The 20,669-nt window shown below is 41.9% G+C and overlaps 2 protein-coding genes and 1 long non-coding RNA gene across 3 annotated transcripts in view; 2 read left to right on the top strand and 1 right to left on the bottom strand.

The window, feature by feature from the left end:
• Positions 1 to 5,630, bottom strand: part of CDC73 (cell division cycle 73) — a 109,809-nt gene extending 104,179 nt beyond the window's left edge. The window contains exon 1 of the mRNA XM_081866007.1: positions 5,287 to 5,630. Coding sequence (XP_081722133.1) covers positions 5,287 to 5,417 — 131 coding nt within the window. The 5' untranslated portion in view covers positions 5,418 to 5,630. The remainder of the gene's footprint in view (positions 1 to 5,286) is intronic.
• The window catches only part of LOC309344027, a 347,184-nt gene that overhangs the window by 163,372 nt on the left and 163,143 nt on the right, over positions 1 to 20,669 (top strand). The gene's annotated exons all lie outside the window — the stretch shown is intronic.
• Positions 5,896 to 20,361, top strand: GLRX2 (glutaredoxin 2). Its single transcript, XM_081866225.1, has 4 exons — positions 5,896 to 6,046; positions 10,011 to 10,074; positions 11,735 to 11,911; positions 13,642 to 20,361. Exons 1-4 carry the CDS (start codon positions 5,997 to 5,999, stop codon positions 13,786 to 13,788), a joined length of 438 nt encoding a protein of 145 aa, XP_081722351.1. The 5' UTR covers positions 5,896 to 5,996; the 3' UTR covers positions 13,789 to 20,361.

Genomic DNA, 20,669 nt, shown 5'->3' on the forward strand with positions numbered 1-20,669 from the left:
CTGAGTACTTTGCTGTGCAGAAAGGGGTCCCTAACATTTTTTAAAGATGTACCTGAAGACAATGGTCTTGTCATCAAATTTATTTTTGTTTCCCTATACAGGGTATCAAGCAGAGTCAATGTAACTAATTACTCTAGTGAGAAAATATAAATTTGGACCAGATACGACTCTACCACAAAGCAGTTTCAGCACTGCAGCTGATGTCCACAAAACAGATTAGGAGTGATCAATTTAGCAAAAGTGAATGTATAGGTCAGAACTCTCTCACACCCACACACCCCACCCAGGAAGGAAGGAAGGAAATGAAAAGGGGAAAATAGAGTTCTAAGATAAAATTAATAGGAGAGAGGCAACTTCCCACACAGATCTTTTAACCGCCTTTAATAATGAAAAGTGCTACATAAAGATTTGATAGCCTGGACTAGACATGGACATTGTGGGTGTGTCAGAAAACTGTTTTTATTTTATTTAACAACTTTCTACTGAAGTATGTACTTTACGAATTCTAGCAACAACTGCAAAAGTACTGGAAGTGAAATAATTTTTCTACATTTCTCTTTTATATTAAGACTTTTTAAAAGCTGATTCAAACCACAGAAAAGTATGTTAGAATAAGTGTAACATTTCACAGACAAATTCTGCATATTTGGTGCCTATAAATATGCAAAGTGATCATTACCTTAATCTAAAAGATGGTAATAGGGGTTAAACCACATGTTATAAAGCAGACATAAGTAATGTTAGACCAATGACAGCTTATCCAGTGCAAGGCACTGGAGAAGTGCAAGCTGCACAATAAAATATGGTGTAAGAAAAAAGCTTGTGCCTAACTCCTTTATCAGCTGGCTATTCCCACTGAAATATTTCCTCCAGTAACTCTTCCCAACACCAATAGGGCTGCAAGGTAAACATAGGTCTGAAATTCCAGTAGGGATAAATGCAGCTGTGACAGAGGGCAAGGAAGCGGAAAAGTAGAATGCTAGGGAAGGGTCAACTCACCCCCCCCCCCAATTGTCTCTTCTAATTCATCCCATTGTTTTCAAATGCCAAGACTAAAGATTACACTGTAGCATGAAGTCTGACACCAAGAATTGCCAAATATTTCTTCAATGTGCCCCTCAAGCTTGCCTATCCTAACATTTTTCCTTCATTCATTTTCTGGGCACCTGGAACACATGCATTTACTTTATTTTTAAAAAAAGATTCCTTGCCTGAAGGGCAACCAAAAAGGAGAGGAGGAATTAATAGACCCCAAACTAGATAACCTTCAGAATAAAAGAAACAGCACAAAAGTAGTCAAACTTTTTAAAAACTCACCAAAAATGTTGTAAATTGATGGGCTTATAATCTACTGTTGTATGTAGTGAGTTTAACTTGAAGACAGGTATTCTTGTGTGCTTGCCTTTTGTGGCACACCATAGAAACTCGGCTGCTATATTTGTTCAGTATAGTTGTAATCCAACACATCTGGCACATGGGAAAACCATGTACATAATCAAGGTTCCCTTTGCTTTTCCTCCCCCATGCAGCCTTGAACAGCACCCAGAAAGTGCTGTTGTTTGCCTCTCAGCATAGAGCAAGGACTTCAAAGTTACCTCTGGCTCTCCGACTGAATATGCAAACACCAATTAGAAAATGGGTCCTTGGACAGTAATCAGAAAATCTGGGTTTACCACAGAATGTGAGATGAACAGTGATACGACATAAATCACGTATCCCTCGAGTCTGTAACTGTACAATACTGTTACACCCCCCCAAAAAACCTAGGTTCACCTGCACATATCCCAAACCTAAGTGTCTATTTTGACTCTGCTCTAAGCAGTGAGTGCAGAGCATTTGAGATTCCCCTCCTGCTGCCCCAACTGTAACTTGCCTAGTAACTTTAACTTTAGTACCCATCCTCACCCCATAGAGGCAAACTCTCCACCCTCACTATATTTCCATCTCTGGTTCAGGCAACATGGTCTGGGGAGCCTGTGCAGTTTATAACTTGCCATCTTGTAAATTTGTATTTCTGTACAGGTGCTTCATCACCATTTTGTGCAAGTGTTTGAATTATAACAACACTGATGGCTCTTACTATTTTCCCCAAGTAAGAAAGGCAGTATTGGCATTTTAAAATTGATAGCAGCTCTAACCCCTCTGGTGTGCAATCATCTCCTAGTCAGTTCACAGCCAAGTCAAAAACAGGGCCAGTTTTAGTTAACAGCTTAAGCTACACCAGACTGTGGAATCAACTTTAACTGTTAGCAATACAAGCTACAACATGCCAATTATTAAGAGAGAACTACGGTCCAATTTGTTAAAGCTGTTTTAAAAACTCCGTAGTGTACCCTCCAAAGTGTGCACAACATAACTAGGCATGCATTGCCAGGCAATATACAGCTATAAAACTTGCATTAGAGGAAAAGATTTTCCTTCTTGAACTGCACAGCCATGCACAGTTCTTGATGGAACATGCATCTCCAGCAGCCAGGTGACAAGTCCTGGTGCCAATCAGATAAAGAACTTTTGAAAAGAACGCCACAAGTAACCAATCAAAGTTAGCCAGGAGAGAGGGTTAGATAAACATGAATCTCTGAACAAACTTCAGCAAGACACAACTACCACTATCTCTCAAAACCTCCTCAGATAAGCTGGGCGAGGGATGAACAGGTGCATAATCTTTAGCTCTACAGTTCAAAGACAGTAAATCACACTCCGGCAGGAAGCTCTGTAACCCAGGGAAAATCCTAATCAGTGCATCCCAATCTCCTCTCAGCAAAGTCATGTTTGGAAACTCCACATTTGGCTCCTGGACCCAACTTTGCAACTAGGTTGCATTAGGATTCCATAGTGAACCCCATTTGGCATTGAGAAAGGTAGGAAAAATGGAGGGGGGATCCTTCTATTGTCCTTACCCTTTCCCTCTCCCACGGAGAACGGAAAAAGAAGTGAAAACATGCACACTACATGGCAAAGAAAAAGGTGTCATTTTTCCACACAGGCTGTGAGGCATTCTCTTTACCCTTCTCCCAACAAACACAGGTCAAAAGAAACTAGTAAGAATTATCCTCAAAAAGGATTATCAACACTGGAATAATTTGAACAAACCTAATCATGTCTACTCAGAAATCAACCTTACTGAATTAAATGGAACTTACTCCTAAGTAGGTAGGTTTAGGACTGCAGGGTGTTACTACTCCTATACAAATCTTGGTATCCAGAAACAGGATGGTTCATTAAAGCTTCCATACTTTCCATAAAAATTAAGATTCTACACTCTAGTAGTATTGAAAGAAGAGCCCAGACTGTGGGGACTCTGGAGTGTGTGTACGAAAAAAATGGAAGAGAAATTCTTACAGCCTTGTCTTAACTATGCTTACTCAGATGCCAGTCCAAATGGTAACACCAGTTGCTCTCATTCCCAGGTAAGCATGCATCTGGATTTAATGGGACTGACCCTCATATACGTATGTGTTTACAGTTCCCCAACTAGTTGTCATTTTTTTTTCTTTTCATATGGTCCACTTCTTGTTTCTCTAGTAGCAGCCCTCAGGCAGAAATTAAGCAGGTGAATCTTCAGACATGGAGATTAAACAAAAGGAAAAGCCTTTCCAACTTTAGCTCTTGCGTGCAATTTGGCTCCTTCTTCCATGTTTGATTCCTGCTACAGGCACAGAAGCAGGGCCAAATTATTAAACTGTTAACCCGACTCTTAACTCTCCCTTCAACAAAAAGAACATTACTATTTGCACAGGAGTCACAGGGCATCCCCACCCTGAGCTCTTTCTCTCTACTTTTCAAGGATTGCCTCCTTTCTTCCTTGCCGTCTTCTCTTTCTTAAAACCCAATTAAGTGAGAGAGTGTGCAATTCAATAACAAGACCCACAGACTTCTGCAATTCTTTATTCCCAGGTATAAACAAATATGCCTTCACCTTACTACTGCCCCTAAGCATGTGATGCCATGGATGGGGGACCTGTGGCCCTCCAACTGTTGCCAGACTACAACTCCCATCAGCCCCAACCAGCATGGGCAATGATCAAGGACTGTGGAAGTTGTAGGCCTGCACCACCACACTTCCTATTACCCAATGCACTGCAGAGTTCAGCAAGACTTACTTCCCGGAAAGTACGTACAGGACTCCAGCCTGACTCTCCTAACTCTTCCTAGGGATCATATATGTACTCCTCATTCTTGCAGGAGGTCAGAAAGACACACCTCTCCGCCTGCGTCCCCCACAAATTCATGACTTGAATACAGCACGCAGCACTCCCTCCCCGGCAAGCATGCACAAAGCTACAGTGCTGACAGTTTACAGAACTTGTTCCTGCATGATGCGGTGACACAGGTTCTGGCCTAAATGGCTTTTTTTAAAAAAAGGAATTAGGCAAATGCATTGAAACGCACTATACGAGAGCCCTGTGTGCCAAGGCAACCTACCCCAGTCACTGGGGGTGGAATCAGAGAATCAGAGTTGGAAGGCACCCTAAGGGCAATCTAGTCCAACCACTTGCAGCACAATAATCTTTTGCCCAACATGGGGCTGGAGATTAAGACTATGATTCTAAATCTGTGGATATTCTATTCCTCCTTTGTACATCTTTTTTTTTTTTAAAGAAAATATTCATCCCCTCCCCTGAATACCATATTTTTCTGTGTATAAGACTAGGTGTCTTTACCAAAAAAAATAGGTTTAAAATTGGAGCTTTCCTTATACACGAGTAGTACTGAGGGGCGTTTTCTTAATTTGGAGCCCCCAAAAGTAGAGGGCGTCTTATCCATGGGGCCGTCTTATACATGGAAAAATATGGTATTTATCGTATAGAATGGATGCAGGGTTCTTGTCGCTGGGGTGCAGTTCCAAGGGAAATAATAATAATAATAATAATAATAATAATAATAATAATAATTTATACCCCCCCATCTGGCTGGGTTTTCCCAGCCACAGTAAAATATAAAAATACAATAAATTATTGCCACGGAAATATTAAACCCCTATGCAATGTAAGCATTTCTATACAGGAGGAGCCCAGTTTTCCCAAGGAAACTATCGCCACAGAAACGACAAACCCTATGTGCAACGTTTAGAGTATCTTTATGCAGCCCCAGCAGCACTTTTCTGTGCATGCTGGAAACGAAACTTGGGAAGGCAGACGGGTGCAGTGGGCAGGGATGAGACCAACCCCACAGAACCAAACATGCTTAAGGATCATGGGGCAGCCCGTTCCGCCGGCCCGGCAGCTGGAGTCGTCCAGCTTTAAAGAGCTTTTAAAAGGCGCCTCCTCGCGACCTGGGACTCACCCCCAAATGACATAGTTGGTCTTGACGTTCTTGGGCCAGGAGAACTCGCCGAAGATCACCTCGTCCCCCTTCACCACGATCTCCTTCTTCTGCGTGTTGTACTGGCGCAGCACGCTCAGGACGTCCGCCATCGCCTCAGCCTCAAAGCTCCCTCAGAAAAAGCCGCGCTCGCGCGCTCGCTCCCTTCGCCGGCCTCGCGGACCCGGGGTGCGCGCTCACTCGCTCCCACGGCTCGGGCTCTCCTCAAGTCCGCCGCCGCCGCCGCCCTCGCTCGCTCGCTGACAGGAAAACGAACCACCGAGCGAGCGACTCGCTGACTGACTGGCCCAGCCGCCGCCGCCGCCGCCGCGAGAAAGAGAAGAAGGACCCCACGCTGGCCTGACCTGGCTGGCGCCTGCGCACGCGAGGAGAACGGACGCCTCCCTGGAGCCCCGCCTCCTCCTGCTCCGAGCGTTCTGAGGCGAGGCTCCGCCCCACCCCCCGCCTCCCCGCACGTGATGGACAGCGGAGGAAGCCCGTCAGGGGCCCGCGCTCGCTGGAAAGGGAAGGGTGGAGGAAAAAAAAATCATCACCAAGCAGGCACTCGCATAGCCAGCCCCAAGCGGTGAGGGTCCTCGAGGGAGGAGCGGGGCCGAAAGAGGACGGGGCCAAGGGGCGGGGCCTGAGCAGAACCCCGCCCACTGTTTCCTCCGCTGCTGCTGCTGTTGCCTATGGCTTTGAAGGCGCTGCCCAGGCTGAGTCTGCTGCGGGGCTGGCGAAGGTCAGTACTGGCGGGGGTGGGACGGGGCGGGGGTGGCGCTGTCCGCATTGCAAGGGTTTTCTTCCCTGGCAGGCGCTTTGCAAGGTTTTCCCCAAGCAGGGTTGCCTTGATCATGCAAGAATGCCCCTTATTTCAACGTAAAATGCCATTGATCATACAAGATTGCCCTTTATTTCAACGTAAAATGCCATTGATCATACAAGATTGCCCTTTATTTCAACGTAAAATGCCATTGATCATACAGGATTGCCCCTCGTTTCAATAATAATAATAATAATAATTTATTATTTGTACCCCACCCATCTGGCTGGGTTTCCCCAGCCACTCTGGGCGGCTTCCACAGAGACCAAAAATACACTAAAATGTCACACATTAAAAACTTAAGGGCTGCCTTCAGATGTCTTCTGAATGTCAGGTAGTTGTTTATCGCTTTGACATCTCCTTGTAAAATGTAAAATGCCATTGATCATACAAGACTGCCCCTTGTTTCAATGTAAAATGCTATGTCCTGCATTGATTCAGTTTGTCCTGCATTTCCCCTTTTTGCATGCTGCTGCTTTCTCTCTGCTCCCAACCTCTTGCGGCCTCTTTTCTCTCAACGCTCCTTCCCTTGGCAACTGGACAGCTCAATTGGTATTCCAGCATGGTGCTGACAACACCAAGCTCGCAGGTTCGATCCCCACATGGGAACAGCTGCATCAGGGCTGGATTTAAGTTTGATGAGGCCCTTATCTACTGAAGGTAATGGGGCCCTTTATATGTCCAACTGTCTTTTGCCAACAACAAATTGTCACTGTTTTTGTGTTGAATATATGTCATATGGTAATTTATGGACCTAATAGGTATCTAAAGCCATTTGCACATAACAAAATATGTATTTTATCAAAGTAATTGTTGATCTGAAATGCAATTAAGAAGAAGTATATTAATAGTGAAATACAATTAAGAAGAAGTATATTTTTGGGGGGGCCAAGAGAGTGGGGCCCTAAGCTATAGCTTTTTTAGCTTATACGTCAATCCGGCACTGAGCTGCATATTTCTGCATGGCCAGGGGGTTGGACTAGATGACCCTGGGGTCCCTTCCAGCTCTATGCTTCCTCATCTCACTCCTAAGAAGGAGCAAACCAGGGCAAGGCTTTCATGTTGTCCCTTCCAGTTCCCTGCAGGTTAGGTTATAAGGTGTCCATCGGCAAAGCTGGGCCCTTTCTCTCAGACAGCAACAGGTTCAGAGTCTCTAAAAACAAGCAGTTTTGTGTCAAGAGTCTTGTGCTTTCAGATTTTGGGGGAGGAGTTCCAGGGAGGTACGGACTGCAGCATCTCCAAGTTGCTTCAATATGCAGTATTTTTATTTTAAAAGCCTGGTACAGATCAGGGTGGCAACGTTCGAGAAAAAAACATCTTAAACCCTTGAAAATTTATTTTTTGTGTCACACATTTGCTTGTGTATTAAAATGGATCCAATGCTTTCTTTGTATTAGTGCTAGGATCAATCACTGGGATTCCTTCATCACAAAACTGTAGAGTTGGAAGGGACCACCAGAGTCATCTAGTCCAGCCTCCTGCAATCCAGGAATCTTTTGCCCAACGTGGGGCTGGAACCCACAATGCTGAGATTTAAACCTATTTATTGTGTATTTAATTAAATATATGGAATCAAATATATTAACTGTGTACACTAAATAATATTAAATATATTGCAAACACTTTAATTTACAATGTGGAAATTTAATTCACTGTGTGGCCTGAGGGTTCTGTGTTAAAGTACTCACACTTGGTATGAAAGGTGGACCGCCTGGTATAGGCTATACTGTTGTTGTTGTTGTTGTTTACTCGTTTAGTCGTGTCCGACTCTTCGTGACTCCATGGACCAGAGCACGCCAGGCACTCCTGTCTTCCACTGCCTCCTGCAGTTTGGTCAAACTCATGCTGGTAGCTTCGAGAACACCGTCCAACCATCTCATCCTCTGTCGTCCCCCTCTCCTTGTGCCCTCCGTCTTTCCCAACATCAGGGTCTTTTCCAGGGAGTCTTCTCTTCTCATGAGGTGGCCAAAGTATTGGAGCCTCAGCTTCACGATCTGTCCTTCCAGGGAGCACTCAGGGCTGATTTCCTTCAGAATGGAGAGGTTTGATCTTCTTGCAGTCCATGGGACTCTCAAGAGTCTCCTCCAGCACCATTATTCTAAAGCATCAATTCTTTGGCGATCAGCCTTCTTTATCAGCTCTCACTTCCATACATCACTACAGTGGTGCCCCGCAAGACGAATGCCTCGCAAGACGAAAAACTCGCTAGACGAAAGGGTTTTCCGTTTTTCGATGCGCTTCGCAAGACGAATTTCCCTATGGGCTTGCTTTGCAAGACGAAAACGTCTTGCGAGTCTTGCAATTTTTTTCGCTCCCCCCCCTTTTCTAAGCTGCTAAGCCGCTAATAGCCTCTTAGCCGCTAAGCCTTTAATAGCCGCTCTAAGCCGCTAAGCCACTAATAGGGTTGCTTCGCAAGACGAAAAAACCGCTAGACAAAGAGACTCGCGGAACGGATTATTTTCATCTTGCGAGGCACCACTGTACTGGGAAAACCATAGCTTTAACTATATGGACCTTTGTTGGCAAGGTCATGTCTCTGCTTTTTAAGATGCCGTCTAGGTTTGTCATTGCTTTTCTCCCAAGAAGGCTATAGTGTTACATTGTGCCAAATGAAGAAACAGTTTTCTGTGTGGAGCTCTGCAAAGTTTACTAGTTGATGGTGTGTGATCCTGTGAAAAGTAAGCACTTCCAGATCTCATAGATTGAAAAATGGGGGGAGGGATTAAGCATATCCTGGATTCTCTCGCCAGGAGTGACACGTATTTGTATATAAACACATATTACAGATCTTCAGTAGTCTTTCCTCACAAGGGAAACAACCCATAAATTCTCAGGAAAGAGGTTGCACAAAATATTGTACCTGGCATGTATGAAAACCACCTGCCTGTACAGTGGTACCTCAGGTTAAGAACTTAATTCGTTCCGGAGGTCCATTCTTAACCTCAAACTGTTCTTAACCTGAAGCACCACTTTAGCTAATGGGGCCTCCTGCTGCTGCTGCGCCGCCAGAGCCCGATTTCTGTTCTTATCCTGAAGCAAAGTTCTTAACCTGAAGCACTATTTCTGGGTTAGCGGAGTGTGTAACCTGAAACACATGTAACCTGAAGCGCATGTAACCCGAGGTACCACTGTATAAGAACTTGCATAAATGTAGTAAATAGGATGCACACTATAGTCTATAACAGTTTGCATGTTATTTACAGAAAGGACATTATGAAGCATCAAAACATGTGAAGCAATTCTGCTGTACTAGTTGTATGGCAGGTTTGTAAACAGGTTATTTCCTAGGTGCCTGTGGCAAACAAGGGCAACCTCCAGGTGGCCAGACCAGGATGCTTTTGCAAATTCGCAGAGTTGGGTGTTCTCTCTCTCTATTCCTGTCAGGTTATTAGTATGCTACAAATGCAGGTAATGTTTGTTGACATTGGATTTTTCCTGGCTACTCTCTGCTGGCAGAAAAGTTCTTTAACACCATCCGGACCTCCTCAGAGTCAGGAGTGCTCGCATTAGGTAGTAATATTATAATTATAATAATTTATCTTATACACTTGTAGAATATTATACATTCTGATCTCAATGTGACATATTTCTGAGTAGAGACGTATAGGCTATTTTTATTCAAAATTTTATAGACCACTTCAAAAATAAACTCAGATCTAGTTACAAAAAATAGTAATACCATATATAATAATAAAAAAGATAGATCTCAGTAAACAGTTCAGTTCTGTTGAAGTCTTAATGACATGCAAAATGTTAAAACACAGTTGCTAACTCCCTTTCTTGTTTCATTTTGCTTAGATGTTATTTGCTCTGTAAACATTGACTAAGCTCTGCAAAATAACATTAATATATTCATTTGGCTCCATTTATGATTTTATTTCAGAATGGGGAACAGTACATCTGCTACCACAGACTTATCTAACACTGCCACTGCTAACCAGATAGAGGTGAGTGGAAATGGCTTTTACCTTAAACGTACTCTACTGCCAGTATTTTGTATGAAATTTATTCATTTATATTCTTGCCCCTTAACCAAAGAAGCTCCTGGAGTGTCTTACAGAAATTAGTATTAAGCCCTCAGGTTCACAAAATATGTGACACATGAGGAAGTAGAGAAAATACTTTTAAATTATCATTTATAAATTTTCAGGTTTTTTAATAATAATAATACCTTTATTGTCATTGTACAACATGTCATTTTTAAATGACACATTATTATTATTATTTGTTAAATTTATTTCCTGCCCTTCCTTTCGATAGAGCCCAGGGTAGAAAACACATCCCCAAATCAGAAATATAAACAAAGGCAATACTGAAACATGTTTTTAATTGTTGTTTAGATTAGAGGAAATTCATGAAAATTATTAATAGATAGCACCTTTCACATGGTACATATTCAAACTCCGAGAATATGTCCTGTTGGTGGAACTGTGGAGCCATAAAGATTTATTGGCACTTTATGCCCATTTTTCCCAGACTCCCTGGACTGTTGTTTTGGTTCAAATCAGCACCACTGTAAGAAATAGTCCAAACAGATTGGGCTTGTGTGCCTTCTTTCTGTATTTAAAGGCAGTAACTCCCCAGTTAAATAAAAACCACTTGTCTTATCTTATGGTGGCAGCTCACCTCCTATAGTCCAAGGTGGAAAGATGGTCCAAATTTTAGATTTGATATTTGGCTCAAAAAAAGGCTGTACATATTGTAATCATGGAAAAACTCACTCATCATTCTGAGTGCTGTGCGGAACTGTGGAGCCCAAGGATTAAGTGTGCATTTGACTGACCTTGATGGTGTATCTTAGTACTGTACTCATCTGAATATAGTCCATGTAAAGTACAGTGGTGCCCCGCAAGACGAACGCCTCACAAGACGGAAAACCCGCTAGACGAAAGGGTTTTCCGTTTTGGAGGCACTTCGCAAAACGAATTTCCCTATGGGCTTGCTTCGCAAGACGAAAATGTCTTGCGAGTTCCTGCGGGGTTTTTTCCCTTTTTTCCCCCTTTTCCAAAGCCCTAAGCTGCTTATCAGCTGATCCGCTGATAAGCCGCTTATCAGCTGATCCGCTAAAAGCCGCTAAACCGCTAATAGCGTTAATCCGCTAAGCTGTCAATGGGCTTGCTTCGCAAGACGAAAAAAACGCTATACGAAGAGCCTCACGGAACAGATTAATTTCGTCTTGCGAGGCACCACTTTATGAATTCATTTAGAATGTAACTAGTCCTTTTACAATTCGTTTCCCCCATTTATGTCTTCGCTTGCTTGCCTGTATTTCTTCCTTATTCTTTCCCTTACAATTAGATGTTAATGCTCATTTATTGGTTCTTTTATAAACCTATTCCGTAAATATACTCAGTATTGTAAAAATGTATTTATGCTATTTTTCTTTTGCATATTTAGCACGCCCATGAAGTGCATGTTTGTTTTGTCTTTTAGTTTCTTTTTTCTCTTTCTACTTAAAGATTTTTTTAAAAAGTACTCAGATTATATTCAAGCTCATTCTGTGAAGAATGGGAAAATCTAAATGCAAGAACCTTGATATTGTTAAAAACTTAAAAGCTTGCATTACGTATAGAAACTGCTCACGCAAGCTTTTCTTAAAACACTTAGCAAACTATCTCAGACAACTGTGTAGTGATCTTCTCGAAAACCACATGCTCCTACTGCAACATGGCAAAGAAGCTATTTGAAGATATGAATGTGAACTACACAGCCATTGAACTGGACATGTACGAAAACGGAAGCCAGTTTCAAGATATTCTTCATCAAATGACTGGCGGCAGGACAGTGAGTACTTTCCAAGTTTGGTCACCTATAGCAGAAACTTCGGGGGGGGGGAATTCTCTCTCCAACCCCCAACCCCAGTAGATGCATTTCTTCCTACAGCAAATAATTGACCTGTGGAACTCATAGCCACAAGATGTGGTGATGGGATGACATAGACTTCTCTCTCTGTGAATTAATCAGTGACCACCAATCATGACGACATGTGCCTATGAGCCTCTGAATAAAAGTTACAGGAGACTGATTACAACCCTAACAATAGGAGCAGGAGCTATTGCTTCATGCCCTGTTATGGCCTTCCTGGATGTTACCTCATTAAGATATTCATATCCATCAGATGTGGCTACCTGTTGTTGTTTTAAGTTTGCTTTCCATGTTTGATTTCATGGTAAAACTTTCAGAGCATAGAATTTAGACAATCTAACATGACCTGCCTGCCTGCAGAATATATTGTATACATACATGTATATCATCTGACCCGTCTACCAGTTATTAAGTTTGCAGATGACACCACCATAATGGGTTTAATAACAGGTGGAGACGAATCTGTGTACAGAGGGGAGGTCCAAAAAATATTTACATGGTGCCTAGGGAACAACTTGCACTTTCATATCAGCAAGACAAAGGAGATGGTGTTGGACTTTCGAAGAGAGGAGAAATAGCCCCACGGTACATCGGGGAGGGTTGTGTGGAGTCTCTTCCTTTAAATTCATAGGCGTTTATCTCAGTGAAGACCTTACTTGGAAAATAAATACAACCCAGGTGATTAAGAAAGCCCAGCAGAGACTCCATCTCCCCAGAGTATTGCAAAAGAACGACGTCAATCAACATTTGATTATCTCTTTCTACCGGTCAACAATAGAAAGTGTCCTTTCATACTGCATTATGGTGTGGTACGCTGGTTTGACATCAACTGATAAGAAGTGCCTACAGAGGGGGGTGAATACAGCACAAGATATTATGGGCTGTCCCGTGAATCCACTGGATGAAATAGCAGAAGAACGTTGCCTCAGGAGTGTGAGGAAAATTCTCAGGGATGATTCACACTCTGGCCAGCACTTTCTTGATCTCCTGCCCTCAGGCAGAAGATATAGAAGCATGATTAGTCGCACCAACAGGGTAAAGAACAGCTTCTATCTGTGGGCTGTTAGGCTGCTGAATGAAAAGATAACAACAGGGCAACTGACTTTCGGGTTTGGTGGGTGTGCGTCAGTAAACGAGGGGAATTAAGACTAAGAGAGCTGAGTGGGGGGTGCTTGTGTAATCTCACTGTATACAAGTTGTACAAGTGACTAAAGTATTTCAATTCAATTTCAATATTGAAGAGTTCGGCATTGCTTGCCATTTATGCATGCCATTTGTCCAACTCCATAGCTATTTCTGCTACAGCCCAGAAATACTATACTGCAGGCATGTCCACAAAGTAGATCACTGGACGTCTGCAGTAGATCACAGGCAGATCATTGGCTACCCCCAAAGAAACTGAACAAGCGTGGATCCCCTAAAAGAAGCTCAACATTTTACCTCTTCCCTGAAAAAACTCAACAAACAACTTTGATCCCCAAACCCTGCAAAAATGGGCCTCCCTCCTTCCTAAAAAAAGCTCAACAACTTTTGACCTGAACCCCTGCTATACTGGGACGTAAGTGGTAACATTATAGAATATACAGCATGTGCGTTTTAAGCTTATATGCAAGAAATAAAATTCATTTGTTAATTTTTATACCCAACAGGTTCCAAGAATATTTATCAATGGAATATTTGTCGGAGGTGCTACAGACACACAGAGACTTCATCGGGAAGGCAAACTGCTCCCATTAGTTCACCAGTGTCTCTTGCGAAGAGGGCAAAACTCAGAACAGCCATGTAGTCTTCCTTGATTCCGTTGCTTCTTACACAGTTGTGTTGCTGGAGTTTATTAGACTGCGTATACTTAGTTATGAATTCTTACACCCCGGTACTCTGGTTTCAGTACTATTTATGTGTTCAAAATATGTATGGAAGGTTTGCAACAACCAGATAATTTATCATGATCCAGTTCATCTTAAATTCACAATGCACTCTTGCACATTCTCAATACAAAATAAGCTCTGTTGCAAGAGTAAAAATGCATAGGAGTGTGCTGCTTGTTTTCAATTTAACCACAAATTCTATTTAAATACTTAAATTTCATTTAGGTCCAACCCAATGCAAATAGCTAACTACACAGTCCTAACCACATCTATGCAGAAGTAAAACCTACTGAATTCATTGGGATTTGCTCCCAGGTCACAGTGTTATTGCAGCTTAAATTAAGGTAGGTAGTAGCTGCATTGGTCTGACGCAGTCGAAAAACTAATAATACTAATAATAATAATAATAATGTCCAGTAGCACCTTAGGGACCAACCACGTTTGTTCTGGGTATAAGCTTTCGTGTGCATGCACACTTCTTTAGATATCTGGTACCTGAAGAAGTGTGCTTGCATCCAAAAGCTTATACCCAGAACAAACTTAGTTGGTCTCTAAGGTGCTACTGGACATTTTTTTATATTTCGAGCTTAAATTAAGTTGCACTTGGGCTTCATTGAAATCAATGTGGAAAGTTAATAGTGACTTAGTTTCCCCTGAAGTATGGTAACTAACCTCAGCTTTATCTAGAATCAATTCAAGATTCAGCTAGTATATTCTGTAACAAAGAATTACTGCACGTGTCAAATGTAAAGAGAGCAGTGTTTGGTAACCAAACACTAAGCGGATGCTTGCGCATTAATTCTGTGGCTGTATTAGCTGTCGGAACCAAGGGATGGAAAGCCAGCTGGCTTGGACCCAGGCGGAGCGTCTCCCGTCTCAGCCTTGCCGCTGCGGAGATCCATCAGTCATCCTCCAACATGCATGTGTGCATGAGCACACATTACTCAGCAGTGTAAACACACAATAGAGCTGGCTCGAGGCGTGGATACTAGGCTACGTTTATTGAACATAAATCAGGACAAAGAAAAACATGGCTTCTCTCCTTGTCGTTCTTCTCAGAGAGAGAGAGAAAACAAAAGCAATACAGAGTGGATGTTCCACTCACGAGACTCCAGCAATCTGCGCTGGAATGCAAGCAGACATGTGACATGTAACAATCCCACATATCTGCAGCAAGGGTGCAGTGGAATTCCCAACATTAGCTACCTTGTAGTACGCTAGGTTTATCCTAGCATAGATGTCTCCTTTATTCAAATTAGAGCAGCATCTCTGGCCTCTTAGACAAAAGCTGAAGTTGGAATTAAATGGAGCAGTCCCCACACTCCACTCTTTCCGCTGAGATTAAACTACAAGAAATGCATGTTGCATGCGTTAATTGTGCTGGCAGTTGGAACACTGCCAAGGACACACAAATAAAACACCTCCGATCTATGTGAAGTATGTTTGTGTGTGTGTGTGTGTGTATGTATGTATGTATGTGCATACCAGCTTCCAAATAGGGTTGATGCTGTTAGCTTGTTTCAAAAACCAAAGATGAATCACAAGGTATACGCATAATGCTGAGCTGTGGTTAACGGAAACCAGAAGCAAGCATTTTGAACTCCTTGTTGTGACCATGCCCAAGGGGGTGGGAGGAGTGTACAAGCAAAGAATCTAGCTGGCACTCTCTCCCTTCCCGACGTCATTGCCAGACCTTGAAAGCAATGGCAGAGGATTAGCTTGTCACAGTTCGAATCAAGCATGTGGAGAGGCGAGAGGAGGAAAGATATTAAAGAAGTGTGGTATTGCAATCTGAAGTGACAGGCTAAAGCTACAGGTAAAGTAGAACAGACTGTTTTTAAAACACATCTCCAAGCTTCCCTTGTGCAGAACACCGAAGTTTCTCTAGCCCACTGCTGCAACAGTGCTTAGCACATAAATTACAAGCAACATTTTATACTATGTGTAGATAACGTGTGGCTCTACAGTTCCTACCAGCCATGGGGTGATAGGTATAGTTCATCAACATCTGGAAGGGGCACAATCCTGTTTTTCAGTGGTATTTTCTACAAAAGTTTTCCTTGTTGCTGAATACTTGAGCAAAAGTAAGATACTTCAGTATTTGCCATTAAGTGTGTGCAATTAGTTAATGTACCTTTCCCACTTACTTGCCGAGAACTATAGCTAGCTTTAATCATTATTGTTATCCCACTTTTCAAACAAATACTGTCAACCAAAAGACCTTTCCCTCAGTACAGTGGTACCTCAGGTTACATACGCTTCAGGTTACACTCTGCTAACCCAGAAATATTACCTCGGGTTAAGAACTTTGCTTCAGGATAAGAACAGAAATCGCGTGGCAGCAGCGGGAGGCCCTATTAGCTAAAGTGGTGCTTCAGGTTAAGAACAGACCTCCAGAACGAATTTAGTTATTAACCCAAGGTACAGGGCAGACAGGGCAGAGCAGCCAATCTATTTACAAGGTACAGTTGTGCAACAAGAAGCACCATACTCAAATGTGGAAACTCAGAATTACATAACTTTGTGCTTTTATCACTGTGCTTCAAATGAATATGGGAAACTTGCATTCGCTGGAGTAAATCAGAGAGCAGCAAAAATAGTTTGAAGTGTAGATTTCAAGTCAATGAACTGTGAGACTACTAACATGGCTTGTGCCCAAAGCACGTTGTTTCTAATCTGTGATTGATGAAGCCGCACAAAACACAAAAGGAAATCTATTGTCTGTGAATACCTTTATTGTGACCAAGAATAAAATGTCACAAAATAGTTATCGAGCTAGTCTGACGTGTGAGGAGTGGATCATTATACCGTCATGGAATCATGTTCAATGAAGGACATATTAGAAATATTTTAAATTGAAATGGCTAGCCAGTGAACTTTTAGTCCCTACAACACTTTCTAAGGGAAAGAGACAATAAAAGGAGTACACTACTAATTCCTTCTCAAAGTTCAGTTTTTTTCAGTGGGTTTTACTACCAGGTAAGTGAGTACAGGAATGTAGCCTTAAAGTGCTAGAGCAGGGATGCTGAATATTGTTCGACTCCTAGCAGTACTAGGAAGCACAGCCAGTGGTCTGGGATGGTGGGAGTTGTCAAAAAGCATCCGAAGGGATGCAAGTTCACCATACTGCTCTAGAAAGTGGATGTTACAATTCATAACCTTCATGCTACTGCATTTGTCCCTGTTCAAATCAATTTTATCTCCAAACACATACTTGTTTTTCTCCTGCACAAAAATGACGCAACCACTACATGCATTTGGCTGAAATGGTTGGCCTTCCTATGGCATCGCCACGATAACCACGTGAAAACCAGAGCAAATTCCTTCCATTCATTTCTGCACCAAAAAGCCACCACACCACCTAGTGCCCCCTTAATAGTAAAGCCAACCTTGAAACATATTTTCTCGATCTGAAATGTGAAGTCGGTGGTCCTACAAGATACCACAGCCCTGGAACTGTCTCTCCTAAACAACTGTGTCAGTACAGAGGGGCAGGCATGGTCGAGAAAGCTTACAGGAAGGATAAGTGCATCGTGAGAATTCGTAAGGAAACACATAATGGTTGTGAGAGCCACCAGAAGCTTAACAGCCAAGGACAAAGAAGAGGAGGAGGAGGAATTTGGATTTGATATCCCGCTTTATCACTACCCTAAGGAGTCTCAAAGCGGCTAACAATCTCCTTTCCCTTCCTCCCCCACAACAAACACTCTGTGAGGTGAGTGAGGCTGAGAGACTTCAGAGAAGTGTGACTAGCCCAAGGTCACCCAGCAGCTGCATGTGGAGGAGCGGGGAAGCAAACCTGGTTCACCAGATTACAAGTCCACCGCTCTTAACCACTACACCACACTGGCTCTCACCACAAAGGCCAACTTACATCAGAGGCCTGGAAACAAAGGGTCACATCTTCTGAAGCCCACCCACCTGGGCAATAAAAATTCTCTGCTCCTCCATGTTTGCCATGGAATATCCCCCAACCCTCAGGAACAGGCTTTGAGGGTACATGGGAGGCTGAAAGGGGGTGGCAAGAAGAAGGGAGAAATCCCATTGCATGAGGGAATGCCCATTTGTGCTACACTGGACCTCACCCAAAGAGGCAGAATGTAGGCATGCAGAGGTAAGCAGCATTCAGCACCTGCCCAACATCTGTTCCAGCTGATCTTTATGGCCTCATTTTACATACATATGCCTACCATTTAGTGAACCTTATGTTAGTACATGCATATTATGTTAGTACATGCATATTGATTGTCAAGTCATTTAAGAGAATGATATGCATAGAATTTATTTTGTACTTGTCGTGTTCTACAAATCATAATGTAGATTAGGAACAATTCATTTGCAGCATCAAAAAACCATTCATGTAATTATTTAAGGATTAGGGTTATGAGTAAGATCAAAAACCACATTCTCTGGCAATGTTCACCTTTCTTATTAAGAAAGTGATGTCACAGTTAAAGATGCACTATTGGATTTTTGATTATTTTTTTTTACAAAAGATATTAAGGCTGATTTTCCAGCATATTTTAAAGTAGAAGTCAGATACCAACACAAACCTCTTAAGGCCTTTGTGTTATACTCAAATTGTTTCATGAAGCTGTGACAGCTGTTTTCATTTTAAAATTAAATCTTCAAGAGGAGATTTAGATTTCCACTTTACACATCCCCGATCCTCTATTCAAAATAGCCTTCTCCTTAAGCTGTGTATATAGGTAGTGATTATCAGGGCTTCATTACCCACATTCACAAGTAATGTATTTTGCTCCAATAGAAGGCAGTTTTTAATTCTAAAAAACTGAGCAGCAAATTCAGTCAAAATACAAGCAAACAACAAAATGTATAAACTTCAATTGTAAAAGTTTAAATGGATAAATTTTGTAATTCATAGGCAGTCTTCCTTCTTGTTTTGAATGACATAGTGCACCTTTAACATATATAAAGCAAAAATCACAACATAGAGACCTGGATAACAGCATTTTTCCTGCCATTGCAAGAGTTAAAAGTTTTGCTAAATTCTTTATGACCCTGTTAAGTAATATTTATCTACCAATTAGACAAACAAACACATTTCACACTAAACATACCATTAAAAAAACATTTTGCACAGATGCTGGTAAATATCTCTATCTCAACGTTTCTTAAAGAACTGAAACTGACCCCTCAAGTGAAAACTGATCTTCCCACAATATTAATAAAATAAATTAATCTGGTCTATGGATTACCACTTTTTGTATATAGGGTTTTCCAACAGTACAATATAGTTCCATCAAATAAATGCAAAAACAAAAACATGCAAAATGCTGGTATGTCTAGGTTGCCTTTATAATGCTACATTAACATGTAAAAGGAATTATTTCTAAGACATTTACACTTTTTATCCTTTTACCACAAAGACCTATTCCCACCCCACCCATTTCCTATATTAATGCTAGCCTGTTCAATTGTACACTTTCAGATCTCAGGGTGGTGTGGCTTAAGGCAGAACTCAATTATTTAGGGGGAAAGCTGTACACCTACAGATTCAAATGAGTGCCCATTTCATATGATACTTGTCTTAAGGCATTCTAAACAATAACACCACTGTTTACCCAATTAAGGCTCTTTTTCATTCTGTAGAAAAAGCTAACACCAAAACCCTATTTACCAGTCTATTAAAACAATGTCGCCACATCCTATGTTAACCTTATTTAGATCTAAAAAAAATTAAGCAGCGCTGCAGTTGTAGCGATAAAGTTAACTTTGTTGTACAATTACACATACAAATTGGTAACCTTTTAATCCAAAGCAAACAATGAAAATAATGTGGTTGCATTTGCTTACAGAAGGACTATATTGCTCCAAATATGTAAGTGTGGCTTTAACAAACTATTAGTCTGAGAACAGCTGCTCAAATTAGAATGTGAATACAACGTCGAGTTCTCTCCAAGGTGATCAACACACACTTCAAACTATGTGGGGACTCAGATGGCTGAAAGCTCCTCCATGAAAAATATTTTCTTCGCATGGAAACCCAGATGTTACAAGCACCATGTTCTAGCCTAGCCAGAATGCATGTAGGTAGTGTGAACAAGGTCTTAAAGGGGCTGCTTGCTCCCTATTGGGCTCATAGTTAAGCTTATACTGTGCCACACTAAAGTGCACTCGTCTCGTGTGTTTCCTATACTCCAAATTCAGGGTACATGAAAATAAAAGGAAAAACGGCAGAGCCACATGCATATACAGTACATTCATACTTCCACAATAGTCATTAACTTCTCACTCACTTTGCGAGTCCAAGAGCACATTTCTAATACCACGAAAATTAATTCTGGCCTTCCCCATGTATGTCTGATTTTCAGGGCATTTTAACTGTAAAGCACTTTTTCTTCTTCTCCGCAGCAGCAACTAAAGCATTTCCTTCAAGCGAATGGGTCCTGCTGTACGATAGAATTATTGCTTTTGCTCAGATTCTACAAACAGAACTTTGGAAACACCAAAAGAACAAAGCACAAAAAATCAAGTTTTGTTTGGGGTTTTTTAAGAACTTCATTGTTCTATGCTCATTTTTTTATTTCGATTGTACTCAACACGTACCATGATTATTCAACTTGTGTCCCACAGCTTTCTGCCTAACTGGGCCCTCAATTTATCAAACTTGTTACTAATCTTCTCTGGTGAAACTGTCTCAACTGGAGTCCTTTTGTGCCATTCAAATACATGCAATCCCACTCCAGTATGAGGGTGGGAGTACACAAAGCTGCTCTGTGAAACCATCAGAGGCTATGGCCATAAGAGGTCACTGCACCATAGGCCTAAGCAGCTGCAATACTTTC

This window comes from Podarcis erhardii (assembly GCF_964252035.2).
Source record: "Podarcis erhardii genome assembly, chromosome: 6".
In the NCBI taxonomy this organism is placed as follows: Eukaryota; Metazoa; Chordata; class Lepidosauria; order Squamata; family Lacertidae; genus Podarcis; species Podarcis erhardii.

Bases quoted from the DNA above. Each gene is read 5' to 3' on its own strand.
- GLRX2 (XM_081866225.1), top strand. From the start codon at position 5,997: ATGGCTTTGAAGGCGCTGCCCAGGCTGAGTCTGCTGCGGGGCTGGCGA. The intron at 10,075-11,734 runs GTGAGTGGAAAT...TAAAACACTTAG, and splicing joins CCACTGCTAACCAGATAGAG to CAAACTATCTCAGACAACTG. The intron at 11,912-13,641 runs GTGAGTACTTTC...TATACCCAACAG, and splicing joins AAATGACTGGCGGCAGGACA to GTTCCAAGAATATTTATCAA.